Below are 22,411 nucleotides of genomic sequence, written 5' to 3' on the forward strand. Positions count from 1 at the left end.
CCCTGAGGCAGCAGCCAGGGAGCAGGCAGCAGATACACCTCACCTCCAAGTAGAGCTAGTGCGCAAACAGCATGGGTCCCAGCCTACTCAGAACGCCTGGGGCTGGTCCTCCAGACGCCCAGCCTGTCCCCTGGTTCCCAGAACCAGGTCGGGCATCTTGCTCCAGCTATCCTCCCTGCCCTGGGTACAACATTCTGCCCTTTCTGAGCTCCTGTATCCTTAGAACAACTCACTGGAGCTGGAGTTCTAGCTCTCTCTGACCATAAACTGGACTTGCTGTCCAGGGAACAGTCTGCTCTTCAGATGGGGGAAGGCCCCGAAGCCCAGCTGCTTGGCCAGCAGCGGGTACCTGCCTCCTGCTCACTCCATCCTCCTTGAAGCAAGACAGCAGAGAAGTCTCCTGGCACTCAGACTCTTTTTTTCAAAACTTTTATTTCTGTCTCTATTTAGTGAGCAGTGGTGGACCTCGGGCCTCGGGTGGGCTCCTCCATCCCCTCCCTAGGAGGCACATCCATGTGGACATTCAGACCAGATGGGCTGCCCTGCAGACCTGCCATCTCTGTGGGGATGGATGCGTGGGCCACATTCGGCTGGGAGAGACGCCCCTCAGAGGAGATGGGTCTGTCTTTCTTTTGCCCTGAAGGAACTGAAAGACAGGAGGGGCTCAGCTTGCTCTGCCTGATCCCCCATGCCCACCAAGGTCCCCTCTAGCTTGCCCAAGGCCTAAGCAAATTGTGAACCACATTAGCCAGGCTGCTGGGCTGGGCCTCACAGTGCAAGCATTCATGGGTGTTTCTGAGTAAATGCTTAAGTCCCTTCCAGGATCCTTGGAGGGGAGCCCTTAGTAATAACGTCCCCCTGCAGGAGGACGGCCTTTCTTCCCAGGAAGAAACAGCCTCTTTGATGACACCTCCTGTTCTTTGAGAGGCAACACTCAGACAGGACCAGAAATTTTTCCACATCACTCAGAGTCTCCAACTTCTAAATGCTAAGTATTTCTAAGTAGAAAGCGCCTGAGATAAGAAAGCCAGGGACCCAGGAGAAAGTCACAGAAACACGCTGTCGTGGCCTATTCTCATTAGTTACCAGTGCCAGCCCTTGAATCCCAGCTTGGCCACTTCCTGTTCCCCTTCTCAGTGCCCCCCCCACACACACACTGTTTCCCTAGTTGTTCCTGGGCTAATGTTGGCTTCTATCTTTTAGTGTAGGTGTGTGAATTAAAACCGGCTCATAGACAAAACCACCTGACCAGCCTGGCCAGCGAGAAGCCCTTAGTGACGGTGGGGTACCATGGCCGCCGTGCCCACCTTTATAGTTTACCCTCCCATCTCTGCTACAGGCTCTCATGGGCGCAGGGATGGAGGTATGGTACAGAGAGCTCAAAGGTCTTAACTGGGGTGCGGGGACGGTGAACGAGTGTCGAGATCCTTGGGTCTCCTGTAAGCCCTCGCAAGACACTGTGTGTGCAGACTGGTAGCAAGCCGCCCTGCCTCTTAGGGGTGCTGGTCCTGCACACACACACACCCACGACAGATGTGGGGAGAGATTGGCTTCGTCACCTGGTGGTGTAGGCCCTAGCCTCACCTTCCAGCGAGGACCACAGGCCTTGTGTGGTAGGACCCAGAGGCCCCTAGCCCCTTGGCCTTCTCTCTGGTCTAGCTTCTCAGAGGAGACCAGGGACTCTGGGGGCTTTCCAGACTAGAGGACACCTATAGGATAGGGTCAGAGTGGCGGAGGTTGGAGGGGGTGGTTGTGTCCTGGGCCCACAGCCTGGCTCTTAGAACATTTGTGTGCCTGGAGCCAGAGAACGGCATGCATCTGTCCCTAGGTCCTCTTGTGTGGAGAAGGACAGAAGCGGTGTTCACCTCACAGACCTGGCACACACCAAACATTCAGCACCTGAGTTCTCTCCATTCTCCCTCCCGTGCCCAGCCTGGGCTGGAAGAGAAGGCTGTCCGGAGGGAAGGAAAGGCCTGGGGGTAGCGTTCAGGCTTCCAGAAGGAAGCTACCTGAATTGCTGTCAGCCAGCATCTGTGCACTCTGAGGCCGAGAGGGTGGCAGGCCGCCGTTGCCCAGGGAAGGCTGTCTGTGCACGTGGGGCCGGGCATGCTGGGCCTGCTGAGCCTGCTGAAGCTGCTGCATCTGCTGCAGCTGATGCAGCTGTTGTAACTGCTGGAGCTGCTGCAGCTGCTTGGACTTGTGCTTTGACATTCCTGGGGCAGGGAAGGACAGGAGGCAGGTCAACACAGAGCTGTGGGGACCCATGGCGATGAGGAGCCAGCCAGGGTGGGATCTTTTACAGCCTGAATTTGTGGCTACGCCCCTTAGAAACACTCGGTTCATCTGCCTATCTACCTGCCTGTCTGTCTGTCCCTCCATGCACCCATCGCCCAGATTCTCTGAGGACTTGTACACATCAGCCTTGTGTAGGGACTGAGAGTTCTGGCCCAGGCTCCCGGTTCAGGAAGCAGACAACAGGGAGGGCTCAAGGCATGATGGGAAATGGTCCGTTATGAACTGGAAGTGGGCTTTCAGGAGGCTTGGTGTTGGAATCAGATAACGGCCCTTTGTTGAGTTTTGGAAAGTCAGTTAGGGCTGGACCGCATTGACAAGGGAACTGAGTCGGAGGTAGGAAAGCTCCGAGGTGGGGGTGTGAGTGAGGATGAAGGCCAGGGAGAAAAGATAGAGCCTCTGCTGGGCAATTGGCTGGGTCTGGCTGCTGCCTTCCACCGGGAAACAGCCACCTGGCTCTGGGGAGGAGAAAGAAAATGCTTGGGGCCCAATGGTCCAGACACGCTTGTACCAAGAGAGACAAATGTCCTTTGGAACCCAAGCAAGAACCCAGAAGGAAGTCAAGGCTGTCTGGAAGCTCACCGTCTTTCCCTAGGATGCCTGGCAACCTGGTATCCATTCGTCCCTTGTAGATGTGTCCATCAAGGCCCAAGATATCAACCTCATCATGCTACGGAGAGAGATGCGTGCCCGTTATCATTGTAACATTCTGAGTCTCCACGGAGGCTTAGAGTATAGACACCATCAGCAAGCCATGCTCAGGGCCCTCCCTGGGAGTGGAGGAGGGGGGCACCTGCCTGTAGCCCTGGCTTTGGGGAGACTGAGGCAGCAGGCATCCCACTGACTTGAAGGCCAGTCTCAGAGATAAAGCTAGTACCAGCCCAGCTCAGCCAGGACGATAAAAAGCAAGACCCCTGTGTGGAGTCTGGGCTGAGTGCAAGCTGGAGGGAGGGAGAGTGGTGTTCCAAGGCCTGTGGCAGAAGGCAGTAGTGTGGTGTCTGGGAGTCGGGTGGGAGGAAGGACGGATTCTACTCATCAGAGAGCCCGGGGCTTGAACTGGGCGAGGACTGTACATCCCAGCTACTTTGGGAGGCTGAGGCGGAAGGATCCTGAGTTCAAGGCCTGCCTGAGCACCTTTGTGAGAAGACCATGTCTCAAAAATAAGAGGTGGCGGGTGTGTGTGTGTGTGTGTGTGTGTGTGTGTGTGTGTGTGTAGAGATGGCTCAGCGGTTAAGAGCACTAGCTGCTCTTTCAGAGGACCTGGGTTTAATTCCCAGCACCCACATGACAGCCCACAACTGTCTGTAACTCCCATTCCAGGGCATTCTCACACCGACATACATACACATAAAATAAAAATGAATAAATCTTTTTTTTTTTTTAAAGTAAACAGAAACTGGGGAGATGCTTGCCTAGCAACCCCTAGGACAGGGAGGAAGAGAAGGAAGGTAGAGGGGGCTCAGGGCAGAGGGCCAAGTGATGGGGCTTTGGGTGGCTTTCCAGAAGGGGCCTAGCAGGGTTATCCTCCCCACGGCCCATCAGACCTTCATGGCAATCTGGATCTCCTCCAGCGGAGACAGGTGCTGAGGGCGGTTTCGGCGGTAAGGGTAGGTGAGGGTGTGGCTGCCCCCACAGCGCCGGGGCACCGTGGAGTAGGTATAGTCTGCCGTATCTACCCCCCTAGGATGCAGACACGGGAGTCGCTTTGAGTCACCAGAAGTGTTACCGGCGACAGGCTGGTGTATAAGCCTGAGGCTGTACACACCACACACCACGCATACGTGCCACTCTGACGCACACACACTCTCACACGGGCACTCTCTCACACACACACTCTCACCCTTCATTCCCCACCCCACCCCCCATCCCTAGCGATGGGGTGAGGCCTTTGCTCTTACCCCCGGGGCCAAGCTTGGTCCTCAGGGACCTGGGTGTCCCCGGGACTCTTGTGCTCTTACCGTTTGTAGCACGGGTGGCTGAGGCATTGAGCGTGCATCAGCTCTCGGATCATCTGGCTGCTGGCCTTCACGGAGCCTCCGAAGTGGATCTGCACCTTCTCGATGTCCATCAGCATCTTGGAGTGCATGCTGCGCAGGCGCCCCACACTCCGCTCCATCTGGGACAGATCGCCCCGAAAGAAGCTGCCGCCCAGCTTCAGGCTGTGAGACGCGGGGTGGGGGGGTGGGGGGGAAGGCAGGAAAGAGGTCAACCCAGGGTCTCGACGTCCATCAGCGCCTTGGAGTGCATACTGCGCAGGCGCCCCACACTCCGCTCCATCTGGGACAGATCGCCCCGAAAGAAGCTGCCGCCCAGCTTCAGGCTGTGAGACGCGGGGTGGGGGGGTGGGGGGGAAGGCAGGAAAGAGGTCAACCCAGGGTCTCGACGTCCATCAGCGCCTTGGAGTGCATACTGCGCAGGCGCCCCACACTCTGGTCCATCTGGGACAGATCACCCCGAGAAAAGCTGCCCCCCAGCCTTAGGCTGTGAGACGGGGCAGAGGGAAACAGGTCACAGGGCTGGACAGAGCTCCGGAGGTTTTTCTCCTGGACCTTGTCTTCACGCTTCCTTTGGCTCCAGGACCCTGTTCCGCAGGACCCTGTGTCAACTGGTCTAGGGACCCACACCATGGATGGGCCCTTGACTGAGGGCTGAGGTGTCACTGGAGGGACCAGACTGGCAGAAGGTTTTTCCCTAGGTTCAAAAGCCCTCTTCCCCCACAAAACAAATACTTAAAATGTAACAAAAACTTTACATACAAAACCAACACAGTTAATCTAGTGCCCGCCCCCATCCCAATCCTGAGCAGAGACTCTCAGCAGCCCTCCCAGGGTGCCCTCTGGAGCCATCTCAGTCAGTCCCCCTCCCACCCCACCCCTGCCCTACCCAGGATCCCACTGTCCCATACTTGCGGCTCTGCTGTCGGACCTGCTCTAGCTCAAACACAGTATAAGGCCGGATAGAACGGTGCCCGGGCATGCTGGGAACTACAGGGGTCATAGAGAGGACTCTGGGCAGGACAGAAGCAGGGGAGGGCATGAGAAATCCCACCACTCGGTAGCGCTAGCCACCCACTGCCATGTTCTAAAGAACATTCCTAATGGCTCAGCGTGGGCCCCTAGGAAGGACCAGGGACAGAAGGGGACCCAGGACAGGAGGTGAGGTGATGGGGACGGGGAGACACACCCCCGGTTGTGCTGTCTTTTCCCTACCACCAGATGCTGTGGGTGAGGTGTGAACACTCACTGTCCAGTCACCGATGTCTCCAGGGGACGGTCGCAGGACAGGCAGTGGAAATGAGCCAAGAGCTGCCTGTCAGGAATGGGATACAGCACAGCAGGTGAGCTCCAGAGAGTTTGGCTCCCCCGTAGGATGGGCCTGCCTGGCAGCTCAGTCCACGAGGTGGCAGATCCTGCTCTACTTCCTGGGCATTCACCTGGCCCTAACCATCCCTTCCAGGCACACTTCCTGAATCAGCTGTCCAACTCAGTGCCTTCTGTAGCATTCTGTATGCCTCTGGTGCCCCCTGGTGGTCACAAGTGGGATTTCCAGGCTCTGGTTCCCAAGGGTCGTCTTAGCCATCTTCACGCCTCAGGGTAGCAAGCACAACTCAACACCAAGAACCTTGCACCTCCTACTGCCTCTCTCCACCATGATCTGAAGGATACGACCAACTTTTTGAGGGGATGGGGTTTCAAGACAGGGTTTCTCTGTGTAGTAGCCCTGGCTGTCCTGGAACTCAGGTTGCATGTAGACCAGGCTGGCCTCAGACTCGCAGAGATCCCCTTGCCCGTGCATCTCAGTACCGAGATTAAAGGCCACCACGCCCTGCTTAGTTATTCAACTCTAAAATGCAGTCCCTCCGCCTGATTGACAGTCCTGGGAAGAAAAGGCCCTCTGGGGCTGCCCAGCGTGCCACCTGTAGGTTCCCCAGTCTTCCTGAAACTCACCTGCGCATGGCAGCTGCCTCGTCTGCCTGGTAGAGTGGAGAGCGCTCTTTGAGCTGCTGCCGCAGCGATTTCCAGCGGTCCTCCAGCATCTGCTTCAGTGGGTCCAGCTCCAGGCGGTCCAGCTGGGAGATGGGCACCGTGTGAGTTTAAGGCAGCAGGTAGATGGGGGAAGGGATCTAGCCTTGGAGAAAGTGGGCGTGTCTGACAGCAGGACCTTGCGTGGAGAGCAGCCCAGCCCGCCCTGCGCCTCCTCCCGCCCTCACCTTGCTGTCCATCTCCGCCAGGAGCTTGTCCAGAAGTTTCTGCCAGTCCTGCTCCTGTCCGCTCATCTTGGCCACCAGTTCCTGCATCATGTGGTTCAGCTGCTCGGTGGTGGCGTCAAATTGGATCCGGCTCACTTTGGACGCCAGGGCGCTCTTGTCTGCTTTCTGCCAGAGATCGGCGCGGGGGGCGTGAGTGTTCCTCCCGGAGTCTGCCCCATCCCATCCTCCTGCGCTGGCGGGGGAGGAGACAGGAAGGCTCCCGGGGTGAGACGCTCACTACATCGATCTCCATCTCCAGGTGATCTCGGTCAGCTTTTTCCTTCTCCAGCCTCTCTAGACCCTGGTACAGCACCTGGGGACCCACAGGACAGAGGAAAGGCAGAGTCAGCGATGCTGAGTGGCGGGGGTGGGCAGGATGGGATGAGCCTCGGCTCCACCCCAGGTGCCCTGGGCCTGCTCACTTCAATGTCTTTCTGCTTCTGCCGATGGTCCTCAATGAGGTTGCTGGTAGTGATGTTGAGCTTCTCGCAGTCGCCCTGGACTTGCAGGATGGCGCTCTGCACGTGACCCAGCAGCTCCTCGTCCTGCAGCGGTGACAGGGAGGCTCTTGGGAGGCTGCTGGGCCGTAAGCAGTCCCCCTTTAGCCCCTATAAGCAGGAGGCTGCCTTTTAGAACTACAAGCAAAAGTCGGGTGTGGTCATGCCGGCTTGTCGTCCCAACACTCAGGAAGCGGAGTGACCGGAAGTTCAAGTACAGTCTGGGCTGCGCAGTGAGGCTTAACAGAGAAGGACAAAGCTCGGGAGGTGGCCCCACACGTAAAATCATTGTTGCTAAGCCTGGTGACCTGACTTCAACCCCGAGGAACTACATGGTGGACAGAAAGAACTGACTCATGCAAGTCGTCCTGACTTCTGCAAGTATGCCGTGATATGCATGCGTGTATGCATGCGTGCGTGTGTGTGTGTGTGTGTGTGTGTGTAATAAACTCATAAATGCTAAAAACAAAACCATCACCCAACACATATGCTCACTTCAAAGTCATTCTGGCTTCCCCAAGTGGCATTCACTGACAGTTCTGTCCCTCAACTGGATGTCGTCACCCGTCCCCCACATGTTGATGGACTGGCATCGGTGGCCTTTGGAGTCCTCAGAGAGGTGACTGAGGCTTATTAGAGATGTGCTACGTTGCCCCACGGTCCCTGAGAGGTGAGGTGTGGGCAACCATCTGGGCTCCATCTGAAACCCTGAGTCCAAGAGCAGAAACCAGGATCTGGTGGTGACCCCTACCCCAGCCGCAAGCTTTCCCTCCTGGGGACGTCTAGAAAGTTCTGGAAACGCTGGCAAGTGAGGGAAGCTGTGTCCTGGAGCTGTGCCAGTGCCCCTGTGTTCCATAGCGGGCACTGTTTCAGCCTTGGTCCACCACCCTCCCTGTATTCTGCTCTCTTCAAAGCCAGCTCTGCTGCTGTCTTCACGGCGAGCTGGGTAAGAACCAGCCTTATGTGGGATCTGGCTAACGGGTGGGTGCCAGCGTGGGAGCCTGACCCACGCGGCTTCTGTGGGCCCACTCCAGGGGGCCACCTGCAGCCAGCCTGTGAAGGAGCCGAGCAAAGACTCACCTGGCTCTGCAGCTTGGCCTTCTTGGAGGGCCTCGAGGCAGCCAGGCTGCTGACCATGTCCTGCAGCTGCTCATAGCGCTGGACCAGCAGGCTGACTTGGTGGCCCACATCCAGACTGCAGGCTGGGCAGGTGGCCTCAGGGTCGATCTGGCCGGGCACCAGGGTGCTGGTGGACTTGTGCGGGGTTATGCTCAGGGACAGCAGCGTGGAGGAGGAGCTCAGCATGCTCTCAATGATGGTCCTGAGCTTGTCCAGCTAGACGCAAGGCAGACATGAAGGGGGCGGAAAGGTCGGCCAAAGTCACATCTCACCACTGCCGCTGCACATTCAGCCTCTGCCCCGCTTTGACACAGGACAGTTACTGCCTCCTCAGCACCTCACAGAGGATACCGCAGGCACACAGCAGACAGTTGAACTCTCCCCCATCAAACAGTTTTCAAACACTTTTTTTTTTTGGCCAGTGGGCAGCATTAATGACAAAGGAAGCACCTGTGTGGGGAGATCCCTCTAGCCAGTCTGGGGGTCCAGCGTGAGGACGCAGCTTCTGTAGCTAAATTCTAAAAGGATGGTCTCCCGTGATGCAATGCTCTTTCAGCACTGGGGGTGCGGACAGCGGGCTTTTTACACATGCAGTCTCTTCTCTCAGCCAGGATGGAAACTCTTAAGGATAAGCCAATGTGAGAAGCACAAATACAGCTAGGGATCTCTTGGGGTCTGAAGGCACAAGCTCCTTCCAGGGAGAGCTGCTCAGCCTGGCCCTTCGCCTTGCCTTTCTTCCCAGGGTCTTAGTGTGTTACCACCAATGGTTGGTCCTGGGTGGCCAGCTCGATTCAAGAGCAACCAACCTAGGCCGGCTAAGGATGCTGCCCGGCTCCACGAAGGGACACCATCCCCTCTTGTTGGGCAGTGACACCAAACAGATGGTGCCGGAGCTTAGGGAAGATATTTGAGAGGGTGAGAGACACACGTGTTGCTAGGCGACAGAATGGAGGAAGGTATGCACAGCCAGGATGGACGAGAAGAAAGGTACACATACGAGCCAGGCCCGGGAGGTCAGGGCGAGCTGCCTGCCTCAGGCTGCCTGGGACTGGGGTTTGCTCCTGCAGGCCCACATGCAACGCATTGCCCTTTTGTTCTGGGGTCACACAGTCATCAGCTTCCTAAGAAAGGGTCCTGAACGAAGGCCAGCGTGGCTGAAGGCTGCTAGGAGAAAAAAAAGGCACCCGGTTCTCTGGGTCAGTCCTCAGGAAAGTTGGCTGTCTCAGTGGAGCCTTCGAGAACAAAAAGCGAATTCCTGGGAAATGAGGACCAGCAACATGCCAGAAAGAACAGCTTAAGTGTGTTAGGAGAAAGGCAGGAAGGCCAGGTAGCCAGAGCCTGGCAGTGCAGGAGGCATGGAAGGTGAAACTTTCTGGAAAGGATGCTGGGCTACCGGGAGCCCAGGTATGGAGGGCTTGTCCGGGAGCCCGGGTTCCCTCCCAGCATTGCAGAGAGAAAACAAAAGCAAAGCAAACAAAAACACTGCAGAGGAGGTGGGGGTTGGGTAGGGTAGCTCTCTATGGAGTCAATGTGAACTTGGGGCTGGCAGGAGTCCCTTGACTCTTTGAGCCTCTTCCTGCCCTTACAGATGGTTGTGAGCCATTATGAGGGTGCAGAACCCAGGCCCTCTGTTTCTGTACTCTGAGGGGATGGTATGCGTGTGGACACGCAAGGACAAAAGAACCAGAATATAAATAAAAATCAATTTATAAAGATGAAAAATAGAATGAAGGGCAGGAGAGATGGCTCAGTGACAGAGAGCACGTGTGACTGTGTGACTTGTCCGGAGAGCCTGAGTTTACACCCACAGCACCCACAGCAGGTATCTGAGTCCCCTGAGCTCGAGCTCCAGCTCCAGGAACCTGACGCCTCTGCCCCCTGAGCAGCACTCCCTCCACACACCCGTGGCACATGAGTCACCAAGAGACAAGCTTGTGCAGAAAAGAAGAGCTCTTGGGGCCTCAGTCTTAGACAAAACAAAACAAAACGAAAAAAACTGAGCAGAAGACAGCGTCTCCTCCAGGGAAACTACACCAATACCAAATGGTAACATAGCCCCGAAAACATACATATAAGTGACATATGAACTAAGCAGGCTGTACTTTTTATTTATGTGCCTTGGTGTTTTGCCTCTAGGAAGATGCTGGCTACCCAGGAACTGGAGTTACAGCTGTGAGCTGCCATGTGGAGACTGGGAATTGAACCTCGGTCCTCTGGAAGAGCAGCCAGCGCTCTTAACCCTTGTGCGATCTCTCCAGCCCGAGATGGTTGTACTTTTTGTTTTTAATGATTTATATATTCTTATTTTATATGTATTGGTGTTTTGCCTGCATGTATAGCTGTGTGAGGGTGTCAGGTCCCCTGAAACTGGAGGTACAGACAGTTGTGGGCTGCCATGTGAATTCTGGGAATTGAACCCAGATCCTCTGGAAGAGCAGGCAGTGCTCTTAACCTCTGAACCATCTCTTCAGACCCCTGTACTTTTATATTTATGAACACACACACACACATACCGCACACGCATGCACACACCGACCACCAACAGCAATGGAAGAAAAAGAGGCCATCAATTTGAAAGAGAATAAGGGAGGGCTTATGGAAGGACTTGAAGGAAGGAATGGGAAGGAGGAGGTGATGTAATTATATTATCACAAAAAGCAGGAAGAAAATGATCAAAAATAATAAAATACCCCTAAAAGATGTATTTTATGACAGGTGAATTACAAGAAATACACAAAAGGAAAGAGGCAGTGAAGGAACCTATCTCAGCTCCTACACTCCTACACTGATGCCCTTGTCCCCAGCCCATAACCCCTCCCATCCTGCAATGCTTTGGCTAGGAAGCATCCCCCAGAGGTCTGAACCGAACCCTTGTTTCCACAGCTGTTGCTCCCTTCGTGCAGACGCAAACAGAATCTGCTAGCTGCCTGTTCTGGCCGCCATACTTTCCTCGTCATGGCAAACTCTACCCTTCTCTAAGCTGCTTTTGGTCATGGCATTTTACCACAGCAACAGAAAAGTAACTCGGAACTGGTCTCCACTGGGGGAGGACTGCTCTCTGCCTCGAACTCTGGGGGTGGGGGTGGAGGCCCTGGGGCCTTGACCACGGACCGCTCACCTGATCCTGTAGGTAGAGGGAGGCTTCAGAGACTGAATTCTCCATGGCAGCCTTGCCTCGCTCTTGGCTCTCCCTCAGCTCAGACAGCTCCTTCTCGATATCGGAGACCGTGACCCTGCAATGTCAAAGGACAGCGGTTCCGGGCTCAGTCATGCAGAGGCCTGGCTGTCGGGGACACAGCAGGACGAGAACATCTGGAACCCCTGTTTAAGAGTCCCAAATGGGGTCCTGTGGTGGAGACATAGCATCTCTGGGCTCCTCCAGGTCCTGGTGCTGATGTCTGCCAGGCCTCGAACAGACTAGGGTAACCTGAAGAGTTGGTACAATCCAGGCGAGAGACACTGGTCACTACACGGGGGAGGCAGAAGGCCACCTCCACCGCCTGGGCTTTAACCATGACGACAGCCAGGGTGCCAGCGGAGAGAGGGTGTCACCTGAGGATGCCCAGCTGCAAAGTCAGCTGACTGGGCTTCATTTCCTTCCCTGAAGAGCTGTCGCCCTCTATCAGCCTCTGTATCTTCTCCAGCTGCAAATAGAAAGCAGGGAGGCCAGCTGTCAGGCGGACCCGAGTGTCTGCTGCCAAAGGCGGCCCTCGAGAGATCCAGCCCTCTGCCATCTCACGGCTGAAGCTCTGACAGTGGCCTCTCTCTCTAGATGTGACATGAGGAGCAAATGCGTGTCCAGGGCCCCCTGTATTTTAAAGGCTCTGCGTACCCATCTTCACGGCTGAGGTGGGGTTGTGTTTTCTATATGACTGGGTGATAAGGATCCGCTGAGACCCCAGCGTAGGGGGAGGGCCTGTGGGCATCCAGCCTAGCAGAAACCACCCAGTCTCTGATTCACCTCAGGACTCTAAGGAGGCTGACCCTCCCTTACGCACTCTGTCCTTGTCCTTCCGCACTTCCTTGGTCAAGGTCTTTAGGCTCTTCATCTGCTCCTGCAGGTCCTGAGGTATGGTCTTTTTGACTGTGGGATACGGAGACTGCCATCAGGGTGTGGTTCCCATTGGTCTCCCCGCCTGTTTCCAGTCCCTTCCCTTGGTGAGGAACTGACCCCAGAGGTTAAGCGGAAAGATGACTTGGTCCTGCTTCTCTGGTGACTGAGCAAGGAGGCAGGGGAAGCGGGGAGGACCGGTATGTGCCCAGAGTCTCACCCGCTGCCCCCCCCCCCCCCGTCATTCTCATCTACCACTGTGTGAGTGAGCAAACATTAAGCTTCGTTCTAGAACTCTCTCGCTTGCTGCTCACCTCCAGGCTCTGGCCTCCAGTGAGGCACATGGCCAGTCCCTCCCCTCCCCCACCTTGCCTTAGTTTCACACCTTCCTGTCTGTTCCTCAGGCCTCCCCAGCGGCTGTGGGTGTGAGAGGAGTCACATCTGGGCAGGAGCGTGCTCTGCTTGTGGGGGTGGGGATAGGGTGACACCCAGGAGGAAGGCCAAGGCTGCTTTCCGTCCACAGGCGGTGACACTCACCCATCATGGAGAGGAGGTACTGGACTTTATCCAAGTCCGACTGGCCAGAGAGTTGCTCATCCAAATCCTTCATGTGCTCCTTCAGTTCCATATAAAGGCTAATAAGCTCGCCCATCAGGCGGAATGTTTCCACCGCCATGGGGAAACTTGGGGCCAATTTTTCCAGCGACTCCTGCCGCTCGCTGTGGACCTCACTGCCTGAGGAGACTTGCTGGGGGTAGCTCAAGGACACGCGAGTGCTGGAGTCAGTGGTGTCTTGGTCTGGGGTCGCCAATTCAAATTGAACAAAGGCATGTTTCCTGCTCGGATCCCAAGAGGCCTGGCTAGACACATCAACCATGTGTCCTCGGCTAGGGTAACCCAGGACAGCCTGTGTTTGGTCATACTGGATTCTCGGGCCTTGATGATCTGGGCCCTGACGGTCCGTGACAGGAAATTTATCTTGCCTGGCTTGTTCAGGAGTTAGATATAGATCTGGTGGAAAGCCACGGATCTCTATGCTTGGTGCTATGAAGCCTGGTTGACTTGAAACGGGTTGTCTCAAACCACGTGGATGAGGAGCACCAGGAGGGTATGCACCAAGTGGAGCCAAGCTAGGCATGTGAACACCAGGCTGAACCAAACCAAGAGGGCCTGTACCAGGTTGAACCAAGCCACGAGGGCCCACACCAGGCTGAACCAAGCCACGAGGGCCCGCCCCAGGCTGAACCAAGCCACGAGGGCCCGCCCCAGGCTGAACCAAGCCACGAGGGCCCACACCAGACTGAACCAAACCAAGAGGGCCCACACCAGGCTGAACCAAGCCACGAGGGCCCACACCAGACTGAACCAAACCAAGAGGGCCCACACCAGGCTGAACCAAGCCAAGAAGGCCTGCACCAGGCTGAACTATTCCTGGTTGCATCATACCAAGCCCAGCTGCCCTGGGCTGCAACAAACCAGGCTGATCTACCCTGGGCTGTAGTGAGCCAGGCTGCACCAGGCCATGCTGAACTGCTCCAGGCTGCCGAATTGCACCAGGTTCCATAAAACCATACTGATCCATGCCAGGTTGTGTCAAACCCTGTTGACCCATCCCAGGTTGGGATAAGCTGCTCTCCTCTGCACCAGGTGGTACCGAACTACTGCGATCTATTCCAGGTTGCATCCAATCGAGTTGATCTACGACAGGTTGCATCAAACCACGCTGATCTTCACCACGTTGTGCTACACTTGGCTGAACCAAACCATATTGACCTATACCAGGTTGGACCAAGCCAGGTGAATATGTATCAGGCTGCATCCAACCACCAGGGAATGTCCCAGGTTGCACCAGGCCACGCTGAACTGCGCCTGGTTGTGCCATATCGAGTCCATCTACACCAGGCTGCGCATAACTCCAGTCTGCACCAGGCTGCACAAAAGGTTGTACCAAACTATCCTGAATTATACCAGGTTGCATCAACCCAGGGGCATAAGCACCTGGTTGTACCAATCCCTGCTGACCCATTCCAAGTTGTGCCAAACCATGTTGTTCTACACTAGGTTGTACCAAACCAGGCAGAAATGCACCAGACTGGACCCACCTAGGCTGATCTGTGCTGGGTTGAACCCAAACAGGCTGACCTGTGCCAGGTTGCACTAAACCTTGTCCTGTGCCAAGTTGTGTCAAATCAGGTGGATATACACCAGGCTGAATCAAGCTAGGCTGGCCTGTATCAGGAGGTACCAGCTGTTGGTCTGTGCTGGGCTGTACCAAACCATCCCAATCAGCACTAGGTTGTACCAAATCACGTTGCTCTGCCCCTGGCTGCACTGAACTCGGCCTAGCTGTTCCAGGATGTGCTGAAGCTTGCCAGCTTGCCTCAGGCTGCACTGGGCTCCGCTGTTCTGCCCCAACAGGTGCTGAACTTCGCCTCTCTGCCTCAGCCCGCACGGAACTCCGCTGATCGGCCCCAACAGGTGCTGAACTACGTCTATCTGTTCCAGTCTTCATCAAAACACGCGGGTCTACACCGGGCTGCACCAAGCCACGCTGATCTACACCGGGCTGCACCAAGCCACGCTGATCGACAATGGGCTGTACTACACCACGCTGATCTACACTGGGCTGCACCAAGCCACGCTGATCTACACCGGGCTGCACCAAGCCTCGCTGATCTACACCGGGCTGCACCAAGCCACGCTGATCGACAATGGGCTGTACTACACCACGCTGATCTACACCGGGTTGCACCAAGCCTCGCTGATCTACACCAGGCTGCACCAAGCCACGCTGGTCGACGCCGGGCTGCACCAAGCCTCGCTGATCTACATCAGGTTGTGCGAAGCCTGGTGCTGCTAAGCTGGGCTGTCCAAAGCCTTGTCGATCTGTACTAACTTGCATCAAACCAGGTGACATCAAGCCATATTGATCTGGAAGAGATGGAGGGAATGCACGCTGATCTATGCCAGGCATTACCAATCCCTGCTGATCCACACCAGGGGCGATTAGTCCTTGCTGACTTGTGCTTAATATTACAAATCCATGCTGATTTATGCCAACTGGTATCAACCCTTGTCTACTCGTGTCCCATGGTACCACACCACTGTCATACGTGATAGCCTGTTCCATGCCAGGTTGGTCTGTTCTAGGAAGGATCACGGCTTGCTGATACATGCTGAGTGGAACTGTAGCAAGCTGAGTTGTACTAGCTTTTTCCAGTCTTTGTTGACCCCTGTCAGGTACCGACGGTGGCATTACACCACTCTCATCCATAGCGAGAGGCATCAATCCCTGCTCATCCATCTCTGGTGGTAATACACCCAGCTGAGGTATAGTGAGGGGCATCACAGCTGGAGGATAAGGGCCAGGATAGAGCCCTGGAGGTTGATCCATGCCAAATGGTGCGATCCTACGCTCCTCTGGACTTGGCAAGACTTGGTCCTGACTAGCGGGTGCCCCAACATGCTGGTCTCTGACTGGAGGTACGACTTTTGGGGTTGGGCCAGGCTGTTGTTCGTCTCTTCTTTTGCCTGTGGGAGCCGCAGACTCTCTCATCCTCTGGCGATCTGCTTGTGATGTGACCTGGGATGGCTCCCGGGCCCGTGAGGGCAGATCTCTGGCTCTGCTCTGGTCTCTGCTAACGATCCTCTCAGGGGGGCGCTCCACACCGCTGGCTAGCATCATTTCTGGGCCACCAGCGGAACCCAGAGCCTGGCCATCAGCGGGGGTCTTGGGAAACAGTCCACTTGGAAGGTCGCTTGATGTTGACAATGTCATTTTACGCTTGCCAAGCGTTGCCGACGATGAATCTGAGCTCTGGGGAAAGAGGAGGGAGAGTGGTTACAGTCGCTAAGAAACTGGAGAAGCTGAAAGCAAGGCTATCTTGGGTATTGGCTAGGATGACTTAAGGCCCTTGCAGAAAAGCAGCCCCGTGCGTGTGTGTGTGTGTGTGTGTGTGTGTCTGTGTGTGAGAGAGTGCGAGTGTGTGATGCTGGGCATTAAACCTGGGCTGTGGAAGTATTAGGCAGGTCCTCCACCACTGAGCCGTATTCTGAGTCCCTTGTTTTTACTCTTTATTTTGAGGCAGGGGCTCCATAAATCATCTAGGCTGGCCTTGAATTTCTCATCCTCCTGCCTCCACCTCTGGAGTGCTGAAATTACAGCCGTGCTCCATTATGCGCAGTTTGTCAGTGGTGCAAGGACTGACCCCAGCATTCTGTGTATGCTCAGCAAGTAACACCAACCAAGCTACAGCCCCAGCCCCTGGCGTGGCTTTTTAAGACAACCCCCAGGTTGGCTTTGAATTTACAACTTTCCTTCCTCAGTCTCCCTGCCTCTTACAAAGACCTTTGTGGTAAAAACGTCTTATCTGCAGGATCCAGGGGATTCTCCTTCAAGATCCTTAACTTCATCAGACCTGCAAAGTCTCTTGTCGTTGAGAGGGAATAATGAAGGTTTTTAGGAACGACGTTCTTGGGGGCTATTTAGCTAAGCACAGAGACTAAAGACACATTCTGCGAAATCCGAGAAAAGTGACCACAGCAGCGACAGAAGTTGTGGGAAACAGAGTCCTAGACAAGGTGATGCTGTTTTTGTCAAGGGTGTCAGATGAGGCCCACGCCTGTCTGAGGATGCTTCATGTATGGGCAGAGCGGCAGCCTAAGGAAAACGAAACTTGAGCCGGGACAGTGGCATTTGCTCACTGACTGACTCTTCCCAGCCTACCCTGGATTTTTCTCTTCTTCCTGGCTCTCAACAGGGACTTGAAAAGTGGACTTTTTTTTTGTTTTTGTTTTTTTCAAGACAGGGTTTCTCTGTAGCTTTAAGACTTTTGTCTTTTGCTTTACCTTTAGACCTTTAGCCTGCGAGGCACCAAAGCTCAGTGTTTCATAGGCTTTGTTTGTTTTGTTTTTGTTAGACAGGGTTTCTCTCTGTATTCCTGGCTGTCCTGGAACTCACTCTGTAGGCCAGGCTGGCCTCGAACTCACAGAGATCCTCCTGTTTCTATTTCCCGAGTGCTGGGATTAAAAGCATGTGCCACCACCACCCAATTTGGCTTTTGTTGTTGATGATTTTTGTTTGTTGAGACAGGGTTTATCTGTGTAGCTTTGGAGCCTGTCCTGGAACTAGCTCTTGTAGACCAGGCTGGCCTCGAACTCACAGAGATCCGCCTGCCTCTGCCTCCCGAGTGCTGGGATTAAAGGCGTGCGCCACTGCCACCCGGCTTCTTAGCCTTTTTTTTTTAATTAAGATTTTTATGATTTAGCTATTTTGAGACAGGGTCTCATTATGTAGTCGTGGCTGACCTGGAACTCTTCATGTGGCCTAGCGAATCCTGTCTACAAAGGTCATGTGAAAATAACTAGGCTTGCCAAGCGTGTGGCAATCACGTGTACCAGCTCAGGATGGACAGACACATTATCGGGGGGCCTCTTGCTAGGTCACACTCCGGGGTTCTGATCAGCCTGGTCCTAAGGGTCAAGGAATGAATGCTTTTTAGGATGGGCTGTAAAGGAAGTCTGAAAAGCTAGAGAAGCAAAGGAGAAGGGGCAGCATCCTCTACACGGTGCACTGGCAGAGCTCGACAGTGTGGGCACTGGCATGCAGTCTAGGTGCGAGGAGGCTTAATCTCTCTCCACGCTGCCGTTGGACTCTAAGCTGGGGCAACATACAATCGCAATAGGGAGACAGAGCATGAAGGTGTGCTTCCCAAACCCAGGAATTTATCCGGTTCACTCAGGTCAATTTTCCTGGGAAAATTATTTTAGATCTCTGCAACATAGAATGTACAGAATAAATCATGAAGATGCAAATACCAGAATATGGAACGGTGGTAACTATAAGATGTGTTCTCTGGAACCCCGCCCAAGGCCACTGCCCAGGACCCCTGTGGGTTTACCCCTCTTGAAGCTTTCCAGCCATCAGTGATTGCTTGTTCCAGCTCCTCCCAGGTGACCAAGGTGAGTTCTTCAGTACCTGGAGCAAGATTCAGCCTCCGATTCAACTGATCCTGTCAGGAACAGATCGAGACACGGACACACACATGTGCGAACATGAGTACACATAACACATTCATCCTGCAGAGCTGACCCACAGGCTTGAGCGGGTGCCACCACCATTCCCAGCCTCAGAAAGATTCACTGGCTTTCAGCCACCAGCCAGGAGGGCAGAACCGGCCAGTTGGTTTGTCTCCCATCGACTCTGGATAGAGCCCTGAGCAGAGATGGCAAGGCCATCTCTTCTCCCCACTAGCCAGACATGGTGTCTCTTAGGGGCAGAGTGCCTGTAACCTCATCCCGAAAGGACATAGATACTGGCGTGGGGGAGGGGAGTTGGGACCATCTCTAGAGAGAAACCAGACTGAAGAGAAACCCTCTACTCGGGGCCCTTTCCCCAGGGCTTGTCCATATTACCAGGTATTCTTCTCGGTCTTTGACTACCTTCTCGAGTTCATTGACACGCTGAAGGAGCTCCTGGAAGCAGAGTTTGGGAATGGGCCGTCACTCAGCCTGCGTGTCTGCACCACGTGCACATGTACACACATGCACACGCTCACACATGCACATACACACACATGCACAGCGCCTCGGAACAAAGCAGAGAAGGAAACGAGGTGTGTGTGGCTCTCAGTGAAGGGCCGGGTTTCTGCCCAGTTTTATCTGGGAGGTAAAGCCAGGTTCCCAATTCTTTTCCTTGTCAGTGGGAAGGAGGGAAGTGGGTTGCCGAGGCAGCAGTAGCAATAGTGCCCGGTGTGCCCAGTCCGTGTTCATGTGGGGCTGAGACCGCTAGCCTTAGCTTTACCTCACACTGCCCACTGCCAAAGCTTCCAGCCCTGCAGCACAGGGCCTACCTTGACTCTCCAGAATCAAATACCAGGTCCCTCAGCATCCCGCCAGTCTGAGCCGGGGCAGGAGAAAAGCTCTCAAGGGTCCCAGCAAGTGACCAACACTTCAGTTGTACTTTACGACGTGTGCTGACCGCCAGGATCTAAGACTAGATTCTGAACAGATCTTCCAAACTCAAAAATCTAGAAAAGGCCGGGCATGGTGCTGCGTGCCTATTATCCCAGTCCTTGGGAGGTGGCTAAAAGGATCCGGAGGTCAAAGCCAGCCTTGGCTACACAGTTAAATTCAAGGCCAGTTGGACTACAAGGAGACCTTGTTTCAGAAAAATAGTGGGGGGCTGGAGAGATGGCTCAGAGGTTAAGAGCACTGCCTGTTCTTCCAAAGGTCCTGAGTTCAATTCCCAGCAACCACATGGTGGCTCACAACCATCTGTAATGAGGTCTGGTGCCCTCTTCTGGCCTGCAGGCATACACACAGACAGAATATTGTATACATAATAAAATAAATAAAATATAAAAGAAAAAAGAAAAATAGTGGGAACTGGGTGGTGATGCGTGTCTTTAATCCTAGCACTGAGGAAGCAGAGGCAGGCAGATCTCTGTGAGTTCGAGGCCAACTTGGTCCACAGAGTGAGTTACCAGGACAGGCACTAAAGCTATACAGAGAAACCCTGACTCAAAAAAATCAAATCAAAATAAAACAAAACAAATAGTCGGGCAGTGGTGGTACATGCCTTTAATCCTAGCAGGTGGGTCTCTGAGTTCAGGTCAACCAAAAAAAAATTACATGCTGAAGGCTGCTGCCCTACAGACCGCTCCAACTAACACTGGCTACACCCACGTCCGTATTTATCTGTATGTAACAACTCTGCTGCTTTGTTCCGCTGTACATGATAAAGACACTTCGGGATGGTGGTTCCTTTTTCTGAGAGCCTGTACTACTCAATCTCAACTTTCTCCCCCCAACCCAACCCCCAACTCCCACCCCCTTTGTGTGTGTGTGTGTGTGTACACATGTGTGTGCGCGTGCACACGTGTGTGTATGTGTGTGTGTGTGTGCGTTCCTCGTTCCTTTGCTGCCTATGCTTTAACCTCTGAACCAAGTCTCTAGGTTATTTATTTATTATTTTGATTTTTTTTTTTTTTTTTTTAAGGCACGGTTTCTCTGTGTGGCCTGTGTAGCTTTGCAGCCTGTCCTGGAGTTCAGTCTGCTTCCAGAGTGCTGGGATTAAAGGCGTGCGCCACCACTGCCCAACCACTGTCTCCCTCTTTTTTTTTTTTTTTTTGATTTTTCAAGATAGGGTTTCTCCGTAGCTTTTTGGTTCCTGTCCTGGAACTAGCTCTTGTAGACCAGGCTGGCCTCGAACTCACAGAGATCCACCTGCCTCTGCCTCCCGAGTGCTGGGATTAAAGGCGTGCACCACCACCGCCCGGCTACTATCTCCCTCTTGATGTGTTATTAGTGATCCTAGGAAACGGGATGGGCTGCAGAGTGGTGCAGCAAGTAAGAGCACCGGCTGCTCTTGTGTAGAGGACTAAGGTCAAGATCGGTAATTCCAGTTCCAGGGATTTGACGCTCTCTTCTGGACTCCTCAGGCACTGCATGCATTGTGGGTGCACGCACCTGCAAGCGAAACACTCATACACAAAAAGTAAAATTAAAGCCGGGCGGTGGTGGCGCACGCCTTTAATCCCAGCACTCGGGAGGCAGAGGCAGGCGGATCTCTGGGAGTTCAGGCCAGCCTGGTCTGCAAGAGCTAGTTCCAGGAAAGCCAGGGCGACACCATGAAATCCTGTCTCGAAAAGAAAAAAAAAAATCACAAACATACAATAACAAAAAAAGAAAGAGAGAATGAAAGAAAAAAAGAAAGAAAAGAAAAAAGGAGAGTTGTGTCAAAGGATCACTCTACTTGTGGGGTATGGCCCCTGGGATGTCCTCACCTGGACATTCAGCTCAGGTGACTCCTGCGCCTTCTGGTGGGCTTCTTTCAGAACCTTCACCTCTTCTATGAGGTCTTGGAGCACACTCGAGGACTGCGAGAGAGTAGGAGCCGTGTGAAGCCGGGACTAGCACCTCTATCAGCTTAGGAACTGCAGGGTAGCCAGAAGGCACAGAGGCTCCGCAGGGTCAGTCTACCTACCTTGGCTGGGCTGGTATCTTCCTGAGTCTTTACGAGCTTTGGTTCTGTCTTGGGGGGCATCCCCACTGTGGGCTCAGACTTGTCCACCATCTCCGTGGATTCGTAGATCTTTGTGGGCTTTGTCAGAGATGTCTGTGGGGATATACGTGGGGATATATGTGGGGCCAGCAGAGCCGTCTCCTCTTCCGTCTTGGGGAGCTCCTGGAAGAGGTCAGTGCCTGTGGAGATGTGTTCCACTTGCGTGGCAATGCCCTGCACTTTGTTGTCCATATTCTTAAGCTGCTTGCTGAGGTCCAGGACCTGGCTGCCCAGGTCCTTCATCTGGCTCTCCAGGGTCTGCTGAGATGACTGTTTGGTCACACTCCGGCGCTTCTCTTTGCTGCTTGGCACTTGTGGGGTGCTGATGGCATCTCGGATCGACTCAGCTGAGGGGCCAGGCTCAGTCGCCGACGGGTTGTGGAAGTCAATCGCTACCTGTTGGAGGTTGAGGCTCTTGAGTATGGCCACTATCAGGGTATGCAGGGCCGTGAAGTTCACCGCTCCCACCTCTGGAGTGCCAATCGCCAAGTCGGCCAGCTCCCGGAGGGTGACCCTGTTGGCTGCTAAGGGCGGCATTGTGTGCTGTTGGGATCCGCGGGGAGCCCCAGGGAAGAAGGGCGAGCAGGGCTCGGCTTGCTCCTTGCAGAACTAAGGGGCCACCAGGGCTCTCAGCAGGTGACCCTGCTTGTGGCTTTGTGGCCTCCAAACTGGACCCCTAGGCTCCTCTCCTCCGTTCCGGCCAGTGGACGTTTGGAACGAGGGCGCACGGTTTGCAGCCCCCGCGTTGCTGAGGCGCGGGACTGCAGAGATTCTAACTAAGAACGTGCGCTGGGGCCAGCCCTCACTGCGACCATACTCACGGTGGAGGCTTAGACCACACCCCAAGGTGCCTCCAGTTTTTCAGTAATGCTCCCAACGAAGGGGTAATGGGCCTGGGCCAAGAGCATCAAGTCGGTTTGGAAGGAGAGGCTGCGGTGTCTTTCTGTGGGTCCACCAGACTCCAGGCTCTCAACAGAGAAAGCCAGATAGATCCTGGTGGCTCTTGTAGGCCACCAGGCACACAATGATTTAAGGGGTATCATGGCGACTTGCAGCTAGGTAGGCAGGTCTAAGGGATATAGTGCCCGTGGCAGGTGTGTGGGGGGTAAGGGGGGTCTTTTCATCTCTTTGGGGGCGTT

The 22,411-nt window shown here is 54.5% G+C and overlaps 1 protein-coding gene across 1 annotated transcript; it reads right to left on the bottom strand.

The window, feature by feature from the left end:
- Positions 1-424: 424 nt before the first annotated feature.
- On the bottom strand, positions 425-21,809 carry Qrich2 (glutamine rich 2). Its single transcript, XM_050140434.1, has 21 exons — positions 21,195-21,809; positions 20,995-21,087; positions 18,623-18,682; positions 18,109-18,219; positions 13,778-16,025; positions 12,746-13,639; positions 12,156-12,241; positions 11,710-11,801; positions 11,276-11,390; positions 8,119-8,373; positions 6,964-7,086; positions 6,780-6,854; positions 6,503-6,667; positions 6,240-6,361; positions 5,536-5,601; positions 5,198-5,299; positions 4,251-4,451; positions 3,837-3,972; positions 2,875-2,962; positions 2,010-2,213; positions 425-646 (listed from the first exon to the last, which is right to left on the bottom strand). Exons 1-21 carry the CDS (start codon positions 21,807-21,809, stop codon positions 447-449), a joined length of 6,051 nt encoding a protein of 2,016 aa, XP_049996391.1. The 3' UTR covers positions 425-446.
- Between the last annotated feature and the right edge of the window lie 602 nt (positions 21,810-22,411).

Source organism: Alexandromys fortis, unplaced genomic scaffold (genome assembly GCF_014885135.2).
Source record: "Alexandromys fortis isolate MF-2015 unplaced genomic scaffold, M_Fortis_MF-2015_v1.1 scaffold_39, whole genome shotgun sequence".
NCBI lineage: Eukaryota > Metazoa > Chordata > Mammalia > Rodentia > Cricetidae > Alexandromys > Alexandromys fortis.

Bases quoted from the DNA above. Each gene is read 5' to 3' on its own strand.
- Qrich2 (XM_050140434.1), bottom strand. From the start codon at position 21,809: ATGCCGCCCTTAGCAGCCAACAGGGTCACCCTCCGGGAGCTGGCCGAC. The intron at 21,088-21,194 runs GTAGGTAGACTG...ACTCTCTCGCAG, and splicing joins AAGATACCAGCCCAGCCAAG to TCCTCGAGTGTGCTCCAAGA. The intron at 647-2,009 runs GTAGCTTCCTTC...CCTGTCTTTCAG, and splicing joins GCTGGCTGACAGCAATTCAG to TTCCTTCAGGGCAAAAGAAA.